This window comes from Toxorhynchites rutilus, chromosome 3 (genome assembly GCF_029784135.1).
Source record: "Toxorhynchites rutilus septentrionalis strain SRP chromosome 3, ASM2978413v1, whole genome shotgun sequence".
Lineage (NCBI taxonomy): Eukaryota > Metazoa > Arthropoda > Insecta > Diptera > Culicidae > Toxorhynchites > Toxorhynchites rutilus.
Genome location: NC_073746.1, coordinates 151,320,650 through 151,338,945, shown reverse-complemented (window position 1 = coordinate 151,338,945; position 18,296 = coordinate 151,320,650). Strand labels below are relative to the sequence as shown.

General features: G+C 36.2%; 1 protein-coding gene across 1 annotated transcript; it reads left to right on the top strand.

Annotated features, from left to right (window-relative positions):
- Positions 1-16,472: 16,472 nt before the first annotated feature.
- Positions 16,473-17,251, top strand: LOC129778430 (thyrostimulin beta-5 subunit). The gene is made up of 2 exons (XM_055785317.1): positions 16,473-16,936; positions 17,067-17,251. Exons 1-2 carry the CDS (start codon positions 16,568-16,570, stop codon positions 17,175-17,177), a joined length of 480 nt encoding a protein of 159 aa, XP_055641292.1. The 5' UTR covers positions 16,473-16,567; the 3' UTR covers positions 17,178-17,251.
- The last annotated feature ends 1,045 nt before the right edge of the window (positions 17,252-18,296 follow it).

The following is an 18,296-nucleotide window of genomic DNA, read 5'->3' as shown; positions in this document are numbered from 1 at the left end:
TTTGAGAACTTTAATTTGATTGATAGAAACAATCTAGTTTAATATAAATTTTCAGGAGAAAATTAATAATAACACATTAAAAATTATTAACTCTTAAATTTTTCACTTCCAAAATGTTATTAAAATCCATTAACTTAGTTGTACCACTACTATATTCTGTACTAAATTTTCACATCTTTCAAATGAAAGCATCAGAATCATTTTCTGTAGCGTACTTTTTAACCAGTTTTAACCAGTACCAGTTTGAGGCAACAGAGTCCGAAACAAAAAAAGTTCTATAACTCTGTCATTGTTTTAATTCGAACATATGCCTAGGGGGATTTTTTTCGTCAAATATGAACGTCTATCACCTCCTAAGAGAATATGGATAAATTTTAAATCTGGATAATTTTTTTCATGTGAGAAAGGTGTTTTCTGACTTTAAGAGGATGAATCAATAATCAAATTCTTATTTTATTCTCAAAAAACGAAAAATACATGTAAAAAAAACAAATGAAACAATTTTTTTTGACTCGATTATATACAGGATTTGATTATATACAGTGAAAATAAAATAAAAACTGTATATAATCGAGTCCGCGCTGTACATGAAAATTATTTTACATTACTATTGACGAATTTCATGCCAACTCGTCTAAGGAGTTGGCAGCACCATCTCAGATAGCAGCGAAACGTTGTGGGTGTAAACATATGGGTCTTTTGAACAGCTTTGCGTACTTGAAATATTCAAAAAAGAATTAGACTACACAAAATATAACTCAAAAACTATAATACCTTCTGTTGGAGCAGCCTATCATCTATCGAATCAGCAGCATCCTATCCCCCAAAAAAATCTCTTATTGTTTATCCCATCATCTATTGCGTAACCCAATACTGAAATTGAAACCTAGCTGCGACTAGGGCAAGAGAGAGAAAGCTAGAATAGATTGGCAGATCCGTTTGGCTATAAAAGAAGCCAGACAACTAGGCGCAGCCTCTTTTACCCCAGATCTGATCCACAAAACAGTTCGCGCGTTTTCTTTCGAAATAAAAAATATCGAAAAATTCAAATAGTTCGTTGTTTCCGCATAATTAATTCCGACGGTTCTCGCCTGATCACCTACAACATTCGGATCAAAAAATTAAATGCAGAAAATTGTTTGAATTTTTATAAAAAAATACCAAAAATTTTTTGAAAAAAAATTAAATTCATTTTTCTCGAAAACGTATTTTTTAAAAATTTTCAAAAAAAATTATATGAATAGCACTTACAATTTCCAACAAGTTGTCCATACATCGGAAGATGGGTACTTTTACAGCGAATAAGTTTTTCTAACAACACACTTTTTACTATTTTCTCTGACAAGAAAAATGAATTTTTATTTTCAAAATATGCTTTTTCAATGATTTTTTTTTCAACAATTTACTTGTTATTTTTTTATGAAAACATAAATAATTTCCTGCATTTCATTGTTTTACTAAAATGTTGTAGGTCTGATAGATTTTGCGTGAAAAAAATTGATTTTTTTTAGTTTTTTTCAACATTTTTTCGAAAAATAATATAAAATGTAGGGAATTAATTATGTTTGATTAAAAAATATCAATTTTTTTTTTTTGAAGATCATTGAGAAAAAAATATTTCGAAAATTAAAATTTATTTTTCCCTACAACATGTTTTGTTTTAAATTCTAATAATATAAATAGGAATAGCCCAAACAATTTCCAACAAGTCACCCATACATAGGAAGATGGGCACTGGGAAAAATAATCAACTTTTTCATGTTTTTCTTCGTAAAATTAATATTAATGTTAAATTCGTAAGTTTTGTATGTATAAATTATCGCGATTAACATGCTCTGCTAACTTTTTGACGTGGGGCAACGTCTAACCGGAGTATATGGGAGTAAAATGAAAACCTAAACGCAGAACATGCAGGAAAAAATGAAAGATTCCAAATGCTTATAACTCGAACATTTCTTAATGTATCGGAAAGATGTTTGCATCAATTGATAGGGAATATTTCTACGCATCTATCGCAATTATTTAAATGTTATTTATCATTAGATAAACAATTGAATAACTGTAAAATGTTAAGCGTTATCTAAACGCCCTAACTACTTTGTTTTGATTGGCCCGATTTACAGTTTCCCCAACACAGCCATCATAACCAAGGAGCCTTGGGGACCTTGGGGAAATTGGCATTGCAAATACATGTAAGTCGTGGGTATTTTTGTTCCAACTGAAATGTGTTTCCCTAACACAGACTTTAAATTCAAGGAGCGTGGGGAAATTGGCATTGCAAATACATGTAAGTCGGGGGTATTTTTGTTCCGACTGAAATGTGTTTCCCCAACACAGACTTCAAAACCAAGGTGTCTGGGGAAATCGGTTTTGCAAATAAATGCAAACTGCGAGTACTTTTGTACTCACTTGCCTTTGTGCAGGCTAGAATATGTTTCCTGAACATGGTATAAGTTGAAGTTGTTGATTCATGCAAGCCGGGGGTACTTCTGCACCCGCATGTTTTTTTGCACTCCGAAAAGTGTTTTCCTAACACGGATTACGAAAACGGATACGAACACAACGCTTTGGCTCGGTTGAAGGATATGCCTTCATATCTTCTACTCACTGAATTTGTGGCACTGAGTACCTGAAGTTCATCAAATCAAACAAATTCGCGGTTTGAGAAGTACGTACACTTGAGAGATGCAAACTTCAGAAGGAAATGTAAAATAAAATAATCGTTTGCTAATTCTTCCCTTCACATATTTTGTCCTAGGCATCGTACCAAACGAAAAAGGACTGTAATTAAATTTACTTGTAACGAAGAACATAATCTATCACAATGCATGAATTGACCTTACATGGCATTTATTCAATCTGTTTACTTACAAAGCAAATATATTGAATTCGATTGAATTCGGAAATTGTTTCATTCAATCAAAAATTTAATCAATACAAACAAATGATTGCTAAGCTAACCTAGTCCCACGTCAAGTTTGCGGTTATATCATAGATATAACCCACTAATTTTTTTCTATTCACTAATGTTTTTCTATTCAAGAACGTGTCAAACGCGAGAATTAACACACAAAAATGTAACGAGTAGAACATTATTTTTTTTTCAGGGGTCTCCATACCAAAATGCCTTATATTCCAGAAACTATAGAAGATAGAAAGTTGACGTCTTCGACGAAAGTTCATATTTTAATGAAATCTAAAACATTCTCGAATACACTATATCGCTATCTTGACTATACACATTTTTTTTTTATTTAGGATTGGTTGTAATTTCTTCAAAGAAAACATGAAAAAGTAGTTGTTAGAAAAACTTTTTCCCTGTAAAAAGGGCCCATCTTTCGATGTATGGACGACTTGTTGGAATTTGCAATGGCTATTCATATATTTTTTTGAGAATTTTTTTAAAAATACATTTTTGAGAAAAATGAATTTTAATTTTTAATTTTTTTTCAGTGAATTTTTTTCAAAAATTTTTTGGTAGTTTTTTATGACATTCAATTTTCTGAATTTTATTCTTTGACTCTAGTTTTGTAGGTATTATAGTTTTTGAGTTATATTTCATTTGTAAAATCCATGAAAAATTTTTTTGGTCCTTTCAATAAAGTAGATTAATACTTTTTTATATATTTCAAGTATGTTGTTTCAAAGACGCATATGTTTACACCCACAACGTTTCGCTGCTCTCTAAGATGGTTCTGCCAACGACCAGTCGAGTTGGCATGAAATTCGTCTATTACTATTACAGGTCGGACTCGATTATATACTGATTCGAATATACAGTGACTCAAACTCGAAATCATACTCCACCATGCAGATCTTTTTTTATTACTTTTGAAAGTCTTTCGAAACTTTCGAAACATTATATTAGGTGTTCTGGTAAGTTTCTTCGGTTTTACAACAGATGGCGTAACTTGATTATTATTCCAGTCAATCAAATTCCCAGACATTCGTTGGAAAGCTACTGTCATTGTGCGTCTTTTTCAGTATATGTCAAAAAGTTGAAGCGTAAACAACATAGTTTTTTGCTACTTCGAATATGTCGAATTTCGTACAAACGAGAGTGTTTTTACGGGGAGTGTTATGAGCTGCTAAAACCGAATGAAACCATTACGAGGGACCTCTACCGACGACAATTGATGCGTTTGAGTCGTGCACTGAAGGAAAAACGGCCACAATACGAGCAAAGAAACGATAAAGTTATTTTGCAGCACGACAATGCTCGGCCGCATGTCGCGAAACCGGTCAAAACATACTTGAAAACGCTGAAATGGGAGGTTCTGTCCCACCCGCCGTATTCTCTAGATATTGCTCTGTCCGATTATTACCTTTTTCGATCGATGCAACATGGCTTAGTTGACCAGCACTTCTGCAATTTTGATGAAGTCAAAAATTGGATCGATTCGTGGTTAGTCGACAAACCGGCAAAGGGATCCGTGAATTGTCAGAAAAATGGGAAAAAGTTGTGACTAGCGATGGGCAATACTTCCTTCTTCTTCTTTTTTGGCTTTAAGAAGGTTTAAACATTTTAGTTCATTCGCCTCTAGAAAGGCAATACTTTGAATATGAAATATGTAACAATTTTTGCAGAATAAAGCATTGATTTTTGAAAAAAAAAACGAAGAAACTTACCGGTACTCCTATTATTTAAATAATGATATCATTTTAAAGCTTAAACCTTCAGCTTTTGAAACATATTACGAACATTACGAAGCTTACATATTGTTATGGCGGGTGTTGCAGTGCCACAAATTATCTAAATTTATTCACGAATGGAGGAACTAACTTTTTCCCAGTGTCGGATGAATTCGCTTCTGTTGAAACTCAACATCATATCTGTCATGATGAGTACTACACAAGAGTCGAGACGCGTGAACTTTGTCTAGTATATTGAACGAAAACAGCACGAATGAATTTTGTAAAGCCTTTCCTCACCGTCAATAATTTCAGATGATTATCACGAAAGCCAAATTGATTTTCATCGCTTGAAGTGAATTTTTATTGAGAACGTATTTTATTTCAATATTTAGAAAAAAGAAAGGACCAGGGATCCGGAAAAGGCAACATTATGGGTTTTTCGCGTTAAATTTCATTTCGAGTTTGTTTCTATTTTCTTTCCCATGTTTTATTGATAAAAACGATATTCTTATTAATCGTAACGATTTGTTTTAAATTTTTCTGCGATTTTCTTCCAACATTATCCAGTAAGCTTATTATTTTATTCCAAACTCCTTTCACGTTATCTCCATACTTATATCAAATGTCACTTGTGAATCTAATCTCGATTATTTTTATTAAAGCTGGCTGGCTGTTTGTGTTTTCAAAAAATTAGACAATTAAATCAAGCACTTTGTTTGAAAACAGATATTGACATTTATCGAACAAAAGTGAATCTCGAAACAATACAGAAGTGGTATAAATAAAAAAACGATGTTGATCAAATATATCTTAAATGATAACCAAATTACGCGAACACTTCACTTTATTCCTCCTTTATTCCGAAAAAAACAGGAATCTGTATTATTTTTCGACCTTCCAGACAGGGTTTCCTCCCTTTTATCATCCTAAATATTGTCCGGAAAAAAAATCCCACCGATTCTAAGAAGGAAATCAAAAGCATAATTTTTATAGACATACATTCATACGATTATAGATTAACCGTTTTGTTCCACAATATTTCTCGCAATTTGTGTTGCTTGTGTTGTTGTGTTGTGAGTTGAAGTTCTTACAGGAATCTTAACAGTTCATAATTTGAATATGCAATATCTGGTGAGTAAGGCGAGTGGAGTCTTAGAGGTGCCCTAGAAGCCTTCTGTATCGTTGATTTTAATACGTTCAGTTGCGAGCAGTACTTGTTGGAATTCATCGAGACTAGTTGCTTGGTAAAAGCTCGTTGTTACGGCCCAGACAGGCAGACAAATTAAAAACAACACACATTTTCTTTCATTCATAAAAACTTTATTCAACACATAAAAAAAGCTATAAAATACTTAATACTAAACACGTTAAACACACTAAACACACTAGAAACACTCATCCTGAGTCCACATCTGGAAAACGAGAATAATTAGCGCAGTTATATAGTAGTATATTTATTGTCACTTACCTTTATGTCCAGAACAATCACCTGAAAGGATAATTATTGATTGCATATAATTGTACAACACAGAGTACTTACCGCTAGCGGTGAACGACAACACAAAAGAAACAATCACAACATACAAAACAATAACAAACAAATTGTCAAAAGATTGGAACGGATGGAAACGAACCCGCTATACAAAGTGTAATTGTTTATGGCGAATATTCTAGACGCAACCCATACAACAATTGCGCTATTCAAATGACTATGGGACCAATGGTATAAATAGGGCAAGAAATGTTCAGAACAGAGTCAGTCACAATAAATCCGTCGATCAGTATACATCAAGCGTCTTGATTATATTCGATCATATCTCATCACTTCTACATCGGGTAGCCAGTCTACTCTACTTCGGAACTTTGCTCAGAAACTATCTGGGCGGAGACATTGGCGCTGTAGACAGGATTACTTCGTGATCCTGACGCACGAACCGCAGTCGAAACATGGATCGACTCCGCATCCGACTATTCGCTGCGGTCAGACGTTTGCAGAACATCGCTACAAGAGTCAACACACCGGATCACGATTCAACCAGCTGCGATTACCTCAACGCTGAACGAGAAAGTCTGGTTGAAGCATGGGGAGACTACTTCATCATCTTCGATGAGCTTCTTGAGCAACGTGGCGGCGATATCTTCTCCTTCGAGTTGGTGAAAAATAAGCGTGAAATGGAGAGACTGTACAAGTCTACGGAGGCTGCGATCGACGAGCGACATCGCATTACCTATCCCAGCGACAGTACAATCTTTTCTTCATCACCGGCGGGTGACTCAACCGCATCGGTAGAGGCAGCGACGGACGAGCGAAATCGCTTAGCCTCCCATCGAGACGACGCACAATCGACTACAGATCCTTACGGCGACTCTGATCAGGTGACAGTTACGACAACCTCAACAACGACCACTCAATGGTATGCAGGCCGACTCACATTGTATAGTAAAGTTTCTGATCCTGCATACATTGTGGTTGCCGAGCAATACAAGCTATCATCCACCAATCCAATCAAGTCAACGGCTGCAGCGATGGACCAGCGAAGTCGCTCATCCTACCAACACGACAGCAATTTTCACCCTACGAAATCTCCAATGCATACAAAGGCAGCGATGGACAAGCTATATCGCTTAGCTCTTCATCTAGACCACGTATCGTACACATCAGCTTACTCACAGCAGGACATCAAGCCTTCGGCATTCTGCCTAGCTGCCGCAAAAGAGAGGCCAACATCGTCTACGACGTTGGCGTTCGATCCAGGCGGACAGAACACATCGCAATGGGAAGCAACGGAACAAAATTTAACGCTCTACAAATCAACGCAAACCAATTGCATCGCATCGAACGCCACTCAAATTGACGATACGAGCACACATGAAGGCCATGTAAGTCTACGCAGCACACGAAACCTCGAATCAATTTGCAACGCCTCGAATCAACTCAAGCTCATCAGTTCTTCACGGTGGGCGGACGAAACAAGCACACTTTTGCATGGTGGGCGGCCAACAACGAACATCGAAGATACCAAAATACTTCATTAGCGAACATCGGACGAACATCAAAGCGAACATTTAACCGGTTACGAGAACTCATCAACCTAAGACCAAAACAACAATCAAAACCGAGAAAATTGATCCCAATTTTGGTGGGCGGAATGTTACGGCCCAGACAGGCAGACAAATTAAAAACAACACACATTTTCTTTCATTCATAAAAACTCTATTCAACACATAAAAAAAGCTATAAAATACTTAATACTAAACACACTAAACACACTAAACACACTAGAAACACTCATCCTGAGTCCACATCTGGAAAACGAGAATAATTAGCGCAGTTATATAGTAGTATATTTATTGTCACTTACCTTTATGTCCAGAACAATCACCTGAAAGGATAATTATTGATTGCATATAATTGTACAACACAGAGTACTTACCGCTAGCGGTGAACGACAACACAAAACAAACAATCACAACATACAAAACAATAACAAACAAATTGTCAAAAGATTGGAACGGATGGAAACGAACCCGCTATACAAAGTGTAATTGTTTATGGCGAATATTCTAGACGCAACCCATACAACAATTGCGCTATTAAAATGACTATGGGACCAATGGTATAAATAGGGCAAGAAATGTTCAGAACAGAGTCAGTCACAATAAATCCGTCGATCAGTATACATCAAGCGTCTTGATTATATTCGATCATATCTCATCACTTCTACATCGGGTAGCCAGTCTACTCTACTTCGGAACTTTGCTCAGAAACTATCTGGGCGGAGACACTCGTAATACAGATTTTCTTCCAGTCTAACCAGACCCATACCATGACTTCCTCCAGGCGAAAACCTGCTTCGCTATAAATATATGCATATTCGTTGCGTTTATGGAACAAATCGCAGTTTGAGATGCGTTCTTTCAAATGTTTTCTAGTAAAATAAACCCTTATTCCGGAATCCGATCGGATTTGAAATTGGCACAATGTTGCACTCTTTAATCTAATCGAGTCAAATCCTATCGGGTTGTGCAAATGTTGATCGCAGAATGCAAAATTTGATATCGTTCGGATTGCGATATGTATATCTGTAGCGAATCTACAAACTCATGTGGTGTACCGAAGATTAATCTTGATAAGTGTCTCGATTTGATTGTCATCAGTAGCAGCATGGACTTTCTAGAAAACCCCAATAGAAGGGTACTACATAAAATTTCAGATATCATTAATGAAAAACATCATTGTAAGAAACAGATCTCTAGTGTACGTCCCGTGCACCCATGGAAAATTTTTTTGTTCGTTTCAATTTTCGGAAACTCTTCTCAAAAAAGTTCTCCCACACCTCAACTCATGAGTTTTAATACTACGAACATTCCAACATTCTTTGTGTGTGTTATCCTGACGAAGTTCAGGGTCCTTTATTACCGATTGGAATAAACTGATTCCAGTTCATGTGCGTTTTTTCTGAATATACATTATATACATTTTACATTTCAGAATATACATTTCAGGAAAGAAGTTCAGCCATTGGAAAAATATGAATATTTGACCGGGCAGTACTCTCAGGCAAGTCAATCTTTTCGTTGATGAGTACAGAGTACTCAGAATGGGCGTAAAGTTTAAAAGAATCTGGTTAATACAGAGAGATAAATATTTAACGTGTTCACGTGGACATTATTTCAACCCCCTCCATGGACAAGCATGGACATTTCCGTAATCCCTTACCTTTCCCTAAAGTTGTCAACGTGGTATGTGGACATCATTTTATCAGTACAAGGTAGGCTGAAATTCGCCGTATTTGAATGTCGTGAACGTGAATATTTTCGGCACTAGTGTGTAGATGTAGTGAACAAAAATATCGGAAAGGAATAAAAAATAGAATTCTTTCTGTTTTTTTTTATTTTGTGTACTAACAGAATATTTTGTCAACTATGTCAATAGGTTAAATTCATTTAACGTTACCAACCAACTTCCATTCGATCCCTATAACTTTTCTGTACGATTTTTCAACACAGACATATTTTAATTTGAATGAACAATTTCCCCTTCGTCTTTGATGAAACCCAAAGGTAGTCAATGAATGGTAGAGTGGTTAAAGGGATTTAACTTAATTGATTGAAACAATCAAGTTTCTTATATTCGAGGTTTGCTCAAAAATATTCGATTCTAGATTTTTTTTGTGGCATTATGTTGGTACTCATGTCTTTCACTTATGCTGACAAGTACGGCTACTTTGAATGTTCAGTTAATTTTTGACAACTGCTTTTCCTACACGTGTTTTGGTTCATCTTCGATTTTTGCCTATTGCCTATCTCTAGAGAAATCCTTTCGTAGTGCTGAAGCAAAATCGGCTATGGCTATGGAAATGCTTAATGAAATTGGATAGAGTGGACCATAATTATCTAAATATATATCATCTAAATTATACAAGAGCCAGTTTGAGCCAAACAAAGACCGACTCGCAGATGTTGGATACTTTTGAGAACTATACAACTTTTTACATCCCCATCCGACATCTGTGGGCGAAACTAATTTGAAGTTCTAATATATCAAATCGGATATATATTTTTAGTAAAGTCAAAGAAAAGTTGTCACAACTCTGACAATATAGTTGAATGGTGTTTCAACAAGGTGCAATGTATTTGTTTATTTAATTTTTGATATGCCTTCGGAATGTTCAATGAGTGTAAAGTAGAGACATGAGGGTCGTGTATGGAGCACACTACCTTCGAAATGGCCGCCTCTGCCCTTTTCGCGAAAATGGGGCCCAATATGAGCGATAATGGTTTAATGTTCGTTTTCAGAACTTAAATTATTTATAAATGGTTGGCGTAAACCTAATATATAACATAACTTACGAGCAATAAATCTTATGGTATTGAATTACATGATCTGGGTGGTCAGTTGACGTGTCCGAAACGTGAAATTTTACCATCTTGCGCAATAACTCGATTTATTCACGGCACATCCATAAAAGTCATCATCTTGTTGGATATCAGTATCGTCCGTATCTACTAGGTGTGCACGTTGAAATAACCCATTTTTTAACGCATTGAATACCGGAAAAAATGCCATTTTTTTTTAGAAAAGTTCAGCTGATAGTCATCGTTTTCTTGTCGCAGCTTACAAAGAATATGCTCAATTGGTGGGCATGTATGAAAAGTGGTTTAAACGATCCAGAAGGAATTATTTGGATTTGGATGCTAATTCTAGAAAGAGTTGATTGGGATCCTGTTCCGGTCAATGGCGTGAGCCCTTTCTGGAGATCGATTCCAGTCTTATGAATAATTCATATATTGGTTTGAGGACCGCTTTAAAACAACCGGACTTCTACCAGCGTAGGATATATGTTTCGCCTGAAAAATGGGCCATCCGATGCAGCATACTTGGAATAAAGTAGCAGGAAGTTTTCCGGTATACGACCTGCTCAACAGAGTCTCCGTAATCTCCGTAATTACAATCCAGAACTCTCTGCCGTAGATATATATATATATATATATATATATATATATATATATATATATATAAATCTCGTGTCACGGTGTTTGTTACCGAACTCCTCCGAAATGGCTCGACCAATTTTGATGAAATTATGCTCAAAATACTTGGTAGGTATGAGAATAGGTTGTAAACTATATATGATACCGGTAGGATACCGATAACCATACATTTAATACCGAATAGGGTGGCTCTATGCCGAAAAAAAGATCTGGATATTTTTTTCAAAAATTTGACTTCATACCATACATATAACCTTAAATTTTGACCCCAATTCCCTATTTTTAATTTTATTATTTTTGTGTCAAAAATATTCTAATAATTTAACCGTTGTTCGTTTTTTCAAAAGAACGAATTTATTTAAGTTGTTCAATGACTGATGGCGTAACGCCCGCTTCATTGAACATCCATCTACAAATACCCAAGCAACATCAATTCATCTAAAGCAGCGAGCGTCTCCGACGAGCTGGAAGCCTTTTTGAATGAACACAATGAGTTATCGAAATTCTTCAAACCACATTTTCTCGGATTACAAAATGACAATCACGCTATTGCCATCAACCCTGATAAAACATCAGCTGGAGAGCACGTGTGTAGATCCAAAGCACAAGCGCTGCTGGAATCATGATAGCACGGTGACACGAGAAATTTAATGCGAAGAAAAAACAATAATCTGGAATTCATCGTTGACACACACCGTTCGCACGACCCTCGCTATGTTCTTCTTCAATGGCACTAACGTTCCCAAGGTTTGCCTTCTCAACGTAGTACTACTTGAGTGATTTTTATTAGTAAATAGTTGAGATTTCTATGACGAACAATACGCCTTGAATGTATTCTGGAGTGGCAAGCTCAAGAATACGCGTGACTACAGTGCAAGTCAGAAGGGTTTCTTTATCGAAAAATCTCTTGCATAAACATTAGACCAACGAGACCCCGTCACAGATACTTAATTCATTATGAACATCATTTCTCATTTTGATTTAATATTTATGAACATACGACGAAACAAACAGAGGGCGCGCTCGAAGGATTTTTATGTTTATCATATGGTGATTTGACATGGTCAAGAAACGCCAATTCAAGATATCGTAAGCTGTGCCAACAATTTATGGTCGACATATACGCGAAGGTAGAGATTTAACGACTGCAATTCTTACTATACAATAAAAAAAAGCGGTGCGAGGAATAATACATTCACTTGCGAGACACTATCATGAGCAAAGCCGACACAGCTTTAGTTATAGCCAGGCCAAAGCGCAATGCATTGTCATGACATTGCGCGTGTGTTCAAACACAAAATGAAGTTCGATTGTATTCGTCCCCACATATTGTTGTTTTTATTCTGTTGAATGGAAAAATCGCAATTTTGCATTCTGTTTAAACTCAAGTCCAATCGAGTTGAGCAAATGTGACAACCTTGCCACGCAATTCGACGTAAACGACATTGGTCTCCATGTTCCATTTCTATGAAGCAAAAATAGTAATGGTTTTTCGTGTGGAATAAACACGCAAAATTTAGCATTCAAACACGTTTAAAACAAATCCAAACGAAATCGAATAATAATTTTCATTCAAATTTCATCAATTTAAAATTATTTCCGGAATTATGCCGATCAGACAGAGAGTAAATTGAACCACAAATACGGATGACTTATTTTGATCATTGTTTCGCGACAAGGCGAACGAATTTAAGAGTGTAAAAGTCGATTCCGATCGAATTGAAAATCCGATCACTCATATGCATATATGAATATTGAGTTCTACAAATCGGTGAAGAGTAATAAAAACATCCATGAATAAAGGAATCAATATGGCTGTGTTTCAAACTTAGATTACCGATGTGAATACTCCTCGATTGAATGACAACGATAAAATAACGCGATTCCAAACAGGCCGATTAATCAGCTCCATTGAAGTTAGCTGGCGTATCGCTGTTTTCCAATTTATGAACGAGACCAAGCTGTTATAAACTAAGCCATGTTGAAAATCACATGCACGTATTTTCTAAGAAGGAGACAGCAATAAATATTGATTTTTTATATTTAATTTTTTCTACTTTACGACAAACTTATATTACTTTTTTCAGTTGACGTTTAACTTTTAAGAGATCAAACATGTCAGTTACGTTTATGAAATACACCAAGAAGCATCATATAACCTTTCGTTCAAATCATTTAATTCGTTTTTTATCGGTCACATTCGATTTATTTTAAAGATCGTTAAAATATTCAAACACACTTACAATACATTAGTGTGTTTTATTCAACACCCAAAATATTCACTAGAAATAATTTATTTGGCAGAACAACGTTTGCCTGGCAGCTTACATATATATATATATATATATATATATATATATATATATATATATATATATATATATATATATATATATATATATATATATATATATCTGATTATTATGGACTCAGAAAATACTGAACCGATCAACATGAAAATTGGTATGTAGGGGTTTTTGGGGCCGGGGATGGTTTTCGTGATAGTAAGGAATTCCTCCCCGCTCTCGAAGGGGGGGGGGAGGTCTGCCATACAAATTAAACAAAAAATTTCTGCATTATTCGAGAATTAATCAAGTAAATGAAACCAAATTTGGCATGTGAAGGTTTTAGGGTGCAACCAATGTTTTTACGGTGGTTAGACTCTTCACCCCCCTCTCAGGGAGGATTTCCATACAAATGAAACTCAAATTTCTGCATTACTCGAGAATTAATCACACAAATGAAACCAAATTAGGCATATTGAGGTTTTAGGGTACAATAAATGTTTCTATGATGGTTAGACTCTCCACCACCCTCTCAAAGGGTTCACTGCCATACAAATGAAACACAAATTTCTGCATTACTCGAGAATTAGTCAGGGGTAAATGAAACCAAATATTGCATGTGAATTAGGGTGCAATAAATGTTTCTATGGTGGTTAGACTCTCCACCCCCCTCTTTAAGAGGGGGCTGCCATACAAATGAAACACAAATTCCTACATTACTCGGGGATTAAACAAACAAATGAAACGAAATTTGGCATATGGAGGTTTTAGGGTGCATAAATGATTTTATGGTGATTAAATACTCTCCCCTCTTTCTCTTAGGTGGGGCTGCCATAAAAATGAAACATAAATTTCTGCATAATTTGAAAACTTATCAAGCAAATGGAGCCAAATTTGTCATGCCAATGTTTTAGGGGACACAAAACGTTTTCATGGTGAATAGACACTCCTCCCCTCTCTCTGATTTTGCATGTGGAGGTTTTAGGGTTTATGGTGGTTTGACACCAGTAGTGAGGAATTAGAGAGATTCCTGCCGTGATGAAGCACGTGACCGACTGTTGATTATCGGTCCTCCCTTAACAGCTTCCGCAGGTGAGTGTGGACACGATTCGACCGACAGTGGTCTGGCAGACACAATATAGTTATGAAGAAATCAAATTATCTAAATTCTTTCAGTGTCCATGTGCTATATGAAACGTCCCATACCAAAAAAACAAAAAGAAGAAAAAACGAAGCAGTGGACCAAAATAGAAAGAATAAATATAAAAAAAAATGAACCGATCGACATGAAAATTGCTATGTAGGGTTTTTTGGAGTCGGGGAAGGTTCTTATGATAGTTCGAGTCCCCTCCCTACTTTCTAAGGGAGGGCTGCCATACAAATTAAACACAAGTTTCTGAATTACTCGAGAATTAACCAAGCAAACAAAACCAAATTTGGCATGTGGAGGTTTCAGGATGCAATAAATGTTTCTATGGTGGTTTGACCCGCTCTCCCGCTCTCTAAGGGTGGGCTGTCATACAAATGAAATACAAATTTCTGCATAACTCGAAAACTAATCAAGAAAAGGGAGCCAAATTTGGCATGTTAAGGTTTCACGGGGCACGAAACGTTTCTATGGTGAATACACTCCTCCCCCCTCTCTAAGGGGGGCTGCCATACAAACGAAACACACACTTCTGCATAACTCGAGAACTAATCAAGCACAATTTGCGATGTGGAGGTTTTTGGGTATGAGAAATATTCCTATGATGGTATGACACCCCTTCCTCCTTTGGAATGGAGAGGGGGTCCCATAAAAATATTACACCTATTTCAACCAAAAATATTCCAACCAAACTTGATAATTGAAAATTTTCGGAAAACTCTGAAGGAAAAAGGGAAAATTCGGAAAATTAAATTCCCATATGTTCTACAATTACATAGTGAAAAGTGCTGTTAGTCCATTTGATGTTTGCGCTAGCGAAATTGGTCTTTGTTCGAAACTGGAAATGGATTTAAATGTGATGAAACGCACTCCTATATCTTCCTCTATATATAACAATAATAAAGTATCGCTGAATGTGTTGATAAGAGCAGAACTCGAGGAAGTAATTGTCCGATTTAGGGCTGTCTTTATTTTATCATATTTTCTGTATAAAACATTTATTCCATGTAACGGAGAAACATGTTATTTGCAAGTGGTTGAAAAATCTTGAACGAGAATTGTGTCTGAAAATAATCTGATATTAAAATGATGAGTTTTGGTAGAAGTACTAGGAATTTTATAGTAAAAGGTAAATTCAACGGGGTCGATTAGAAGATCAATCAACAGTTCTGAGATTGGACCCATGAACTTGCTCATAGTAAGAAAATGTAAATGTTTGAAGGTAAATTTTGGGTGGGACGAAGTTTGCCGGGTCAACTAGTCCCCAATAAATCTGCCGGTTCATGGTCCAACGATTCACTTTTCAGATTGATTCTTGATAACTACAAACAGTTGTTTGGAGTACGAATGCTTTGCAACATTCCTATAGCACTCCTATGGTTCATTTTGTTCATTCGTTTGACATTACCAAATTTCTATTCGGACATTTATTAATTAAAAAATAAGTTCATTCGACTGAAACAACCATATAAAATTGTAATATTTTGGAAAAAGGCAATGCGATAATCATTAAGCAAGGATCAGCAGAAATGGTATAGTAATATATCGCCAGCTGTTTGTATCTAACGTTGACTATATAATTGATTCAACCACAACTTACGCAGTCAGAATCTATTTTTATTTCGATATCCTGAGATTACAAAACAAAACAATAAAATTTTCATATTTTTCGCATAATCCTTGCTCGAATGCTAACCCGATTAGAGTCCGATCCACTCAACTGACATTTCTGCGCTTCTCAAAAATACGGCTGCTGAAGAACCACTCTCTGGGGGCAAGTGGAGATTTGCTAGCCATGTGGGTTACAACGTACATTCTGCTGCCATGCGCGCGAAAGTCCTTTCGAATGAAAAAGAAATGCATAAAAAGTCACTGACCAACAGCCAGCTCGCAGTCATTCGTGAGATGGATGATGAGTGAATTGGATTAATAGCAAGCGCCAAATCAATTTTCAGCAATCAACACATTTTTGTTTCAAATTCAAGTGACAAAGTTTTGTGTAATCATGATTAACATTATCACGATATGGGTTCTAACGATTATTGCGTGTGCACTGAGTGCCGAAGAAAACGTCGGATTCAGTAAGCGGGGCCTCATGTTGGGTTGCCACAAGCGTGTTTTCACCTACCGTGTTTCACAAACGGACAGTAAAGGGCGCGAGTGCTGGGATCATGTTAGTGTTTGGTCCTGTTATGGGCGGTGTGATTCAAATGAAATCTCAGACTGGCGATTCCCGTACAAACGGTCTCACCATCCGGTATGTGTGCACGCCGGACGAACACGCTCAGTGGCTACACTGAGGCACTGCCACCCGGAAGCCGATCCAGAGGCAAGGATGTACGAATATATGGAACCGAAGGCGTGCAGCTGCCAGGTATGATGTGATGTTTGTTCGTTATTTGTAGCGGAATATTCTAGCTATTCTAACAAGCTTCCGGGGAAAAAAAATTAAATTCTTCTGACTACTAAGAATATTTTATTTCCTTCTTCTCTTGAATGAACAGACTTGTACCAGTATGGATACCAGTTGTGAAGGGCCGAAACAACTGAACACAGACGCGGTGACAAAGATTTTCCAAATTGACGATGAGGAAACCGAAAATGAATACATATAAATTTGCATTCTTGGTGTAATATATGCAATGGTGGCCAACAATATAACAAATTGACGAAATAAGATATTTCTGCTACAAACGAAAATATAAATAATAAATATTTAAACAATCTTCTCTGGTTTTGTTGTATTTGTGGTGACAGTATTCCGGTTCATGTGGCCTTAAGAGCACCTCCTTAGATGAAATATGTAATTATTTCACTACATTGGTTCTGTTATAAACGAGGATACGCGGTGCATTGAAGTTTTTTTTGAACCTCAACCCAAATAATATACAGAGTTGCATCAAGTGTGTTTACTGTAGTATTCAACATTGAAATGGACAAAACCCTCTCAACGTAGTATTGTTTGCGTTTTTATTAGTAGTTATTTGAGATTTTTATGCCAAATAACACACCTTGAATGCATTCTGAGTGGCAAGTTCTAGAATACACGTGACCACAGTGCAAGTCGGAGCAAATTTCTTAGACGAAAAATTCCCCCGTTAGGTGTGACGCTAACCGCTTGGCCACAGGAGCACTGTGCGACTTGAATAAAACTATAAAATTACTCGACCCGTTCAAATTTTTGACTATTTAACCCTTAACGAACGAGTGCATTTTTCTAGAACGATGACCAGTTGGTCGACGGTTTTTTAAGAAATTAAGTGCTTTATTTTCAGAGCAAGAAAAGGTGCATAATTAATATCACGTTGCATGCATAAAAAAGACATAACCTAACAGAATTCCTGAAATATAAAGAAATAATATAACGGAATGTTGCTAGTATGGCGGCATTCTTTCGCTAAGGGTTAAGAAGGCCCATTATTTACTCCGCATTCAATATATTGTCATAAAAATTCAAACATCGATCATTTAACATAAGATAAAATACGATCTGTCGTTTTCGACGTTGTGAGACAGCTGCAAGACAAATAACTTCCGAAAAGGCAATGTCTTGTCCACTGTGCCTTGATAGTAGGAGAGTTGCCCTTTCAAACCGTTCCTTCTTCGAAGCTTCCGAAACTTCATGATTTTTACGTTTCTTTAAAGCATGGCATTCTAGGTCATGTTTGAGCACATTCTGTATTGTCTATTTCAAAACATTCAGCCAGCGGCCAACGTTGTGATTTTCGTCGAAT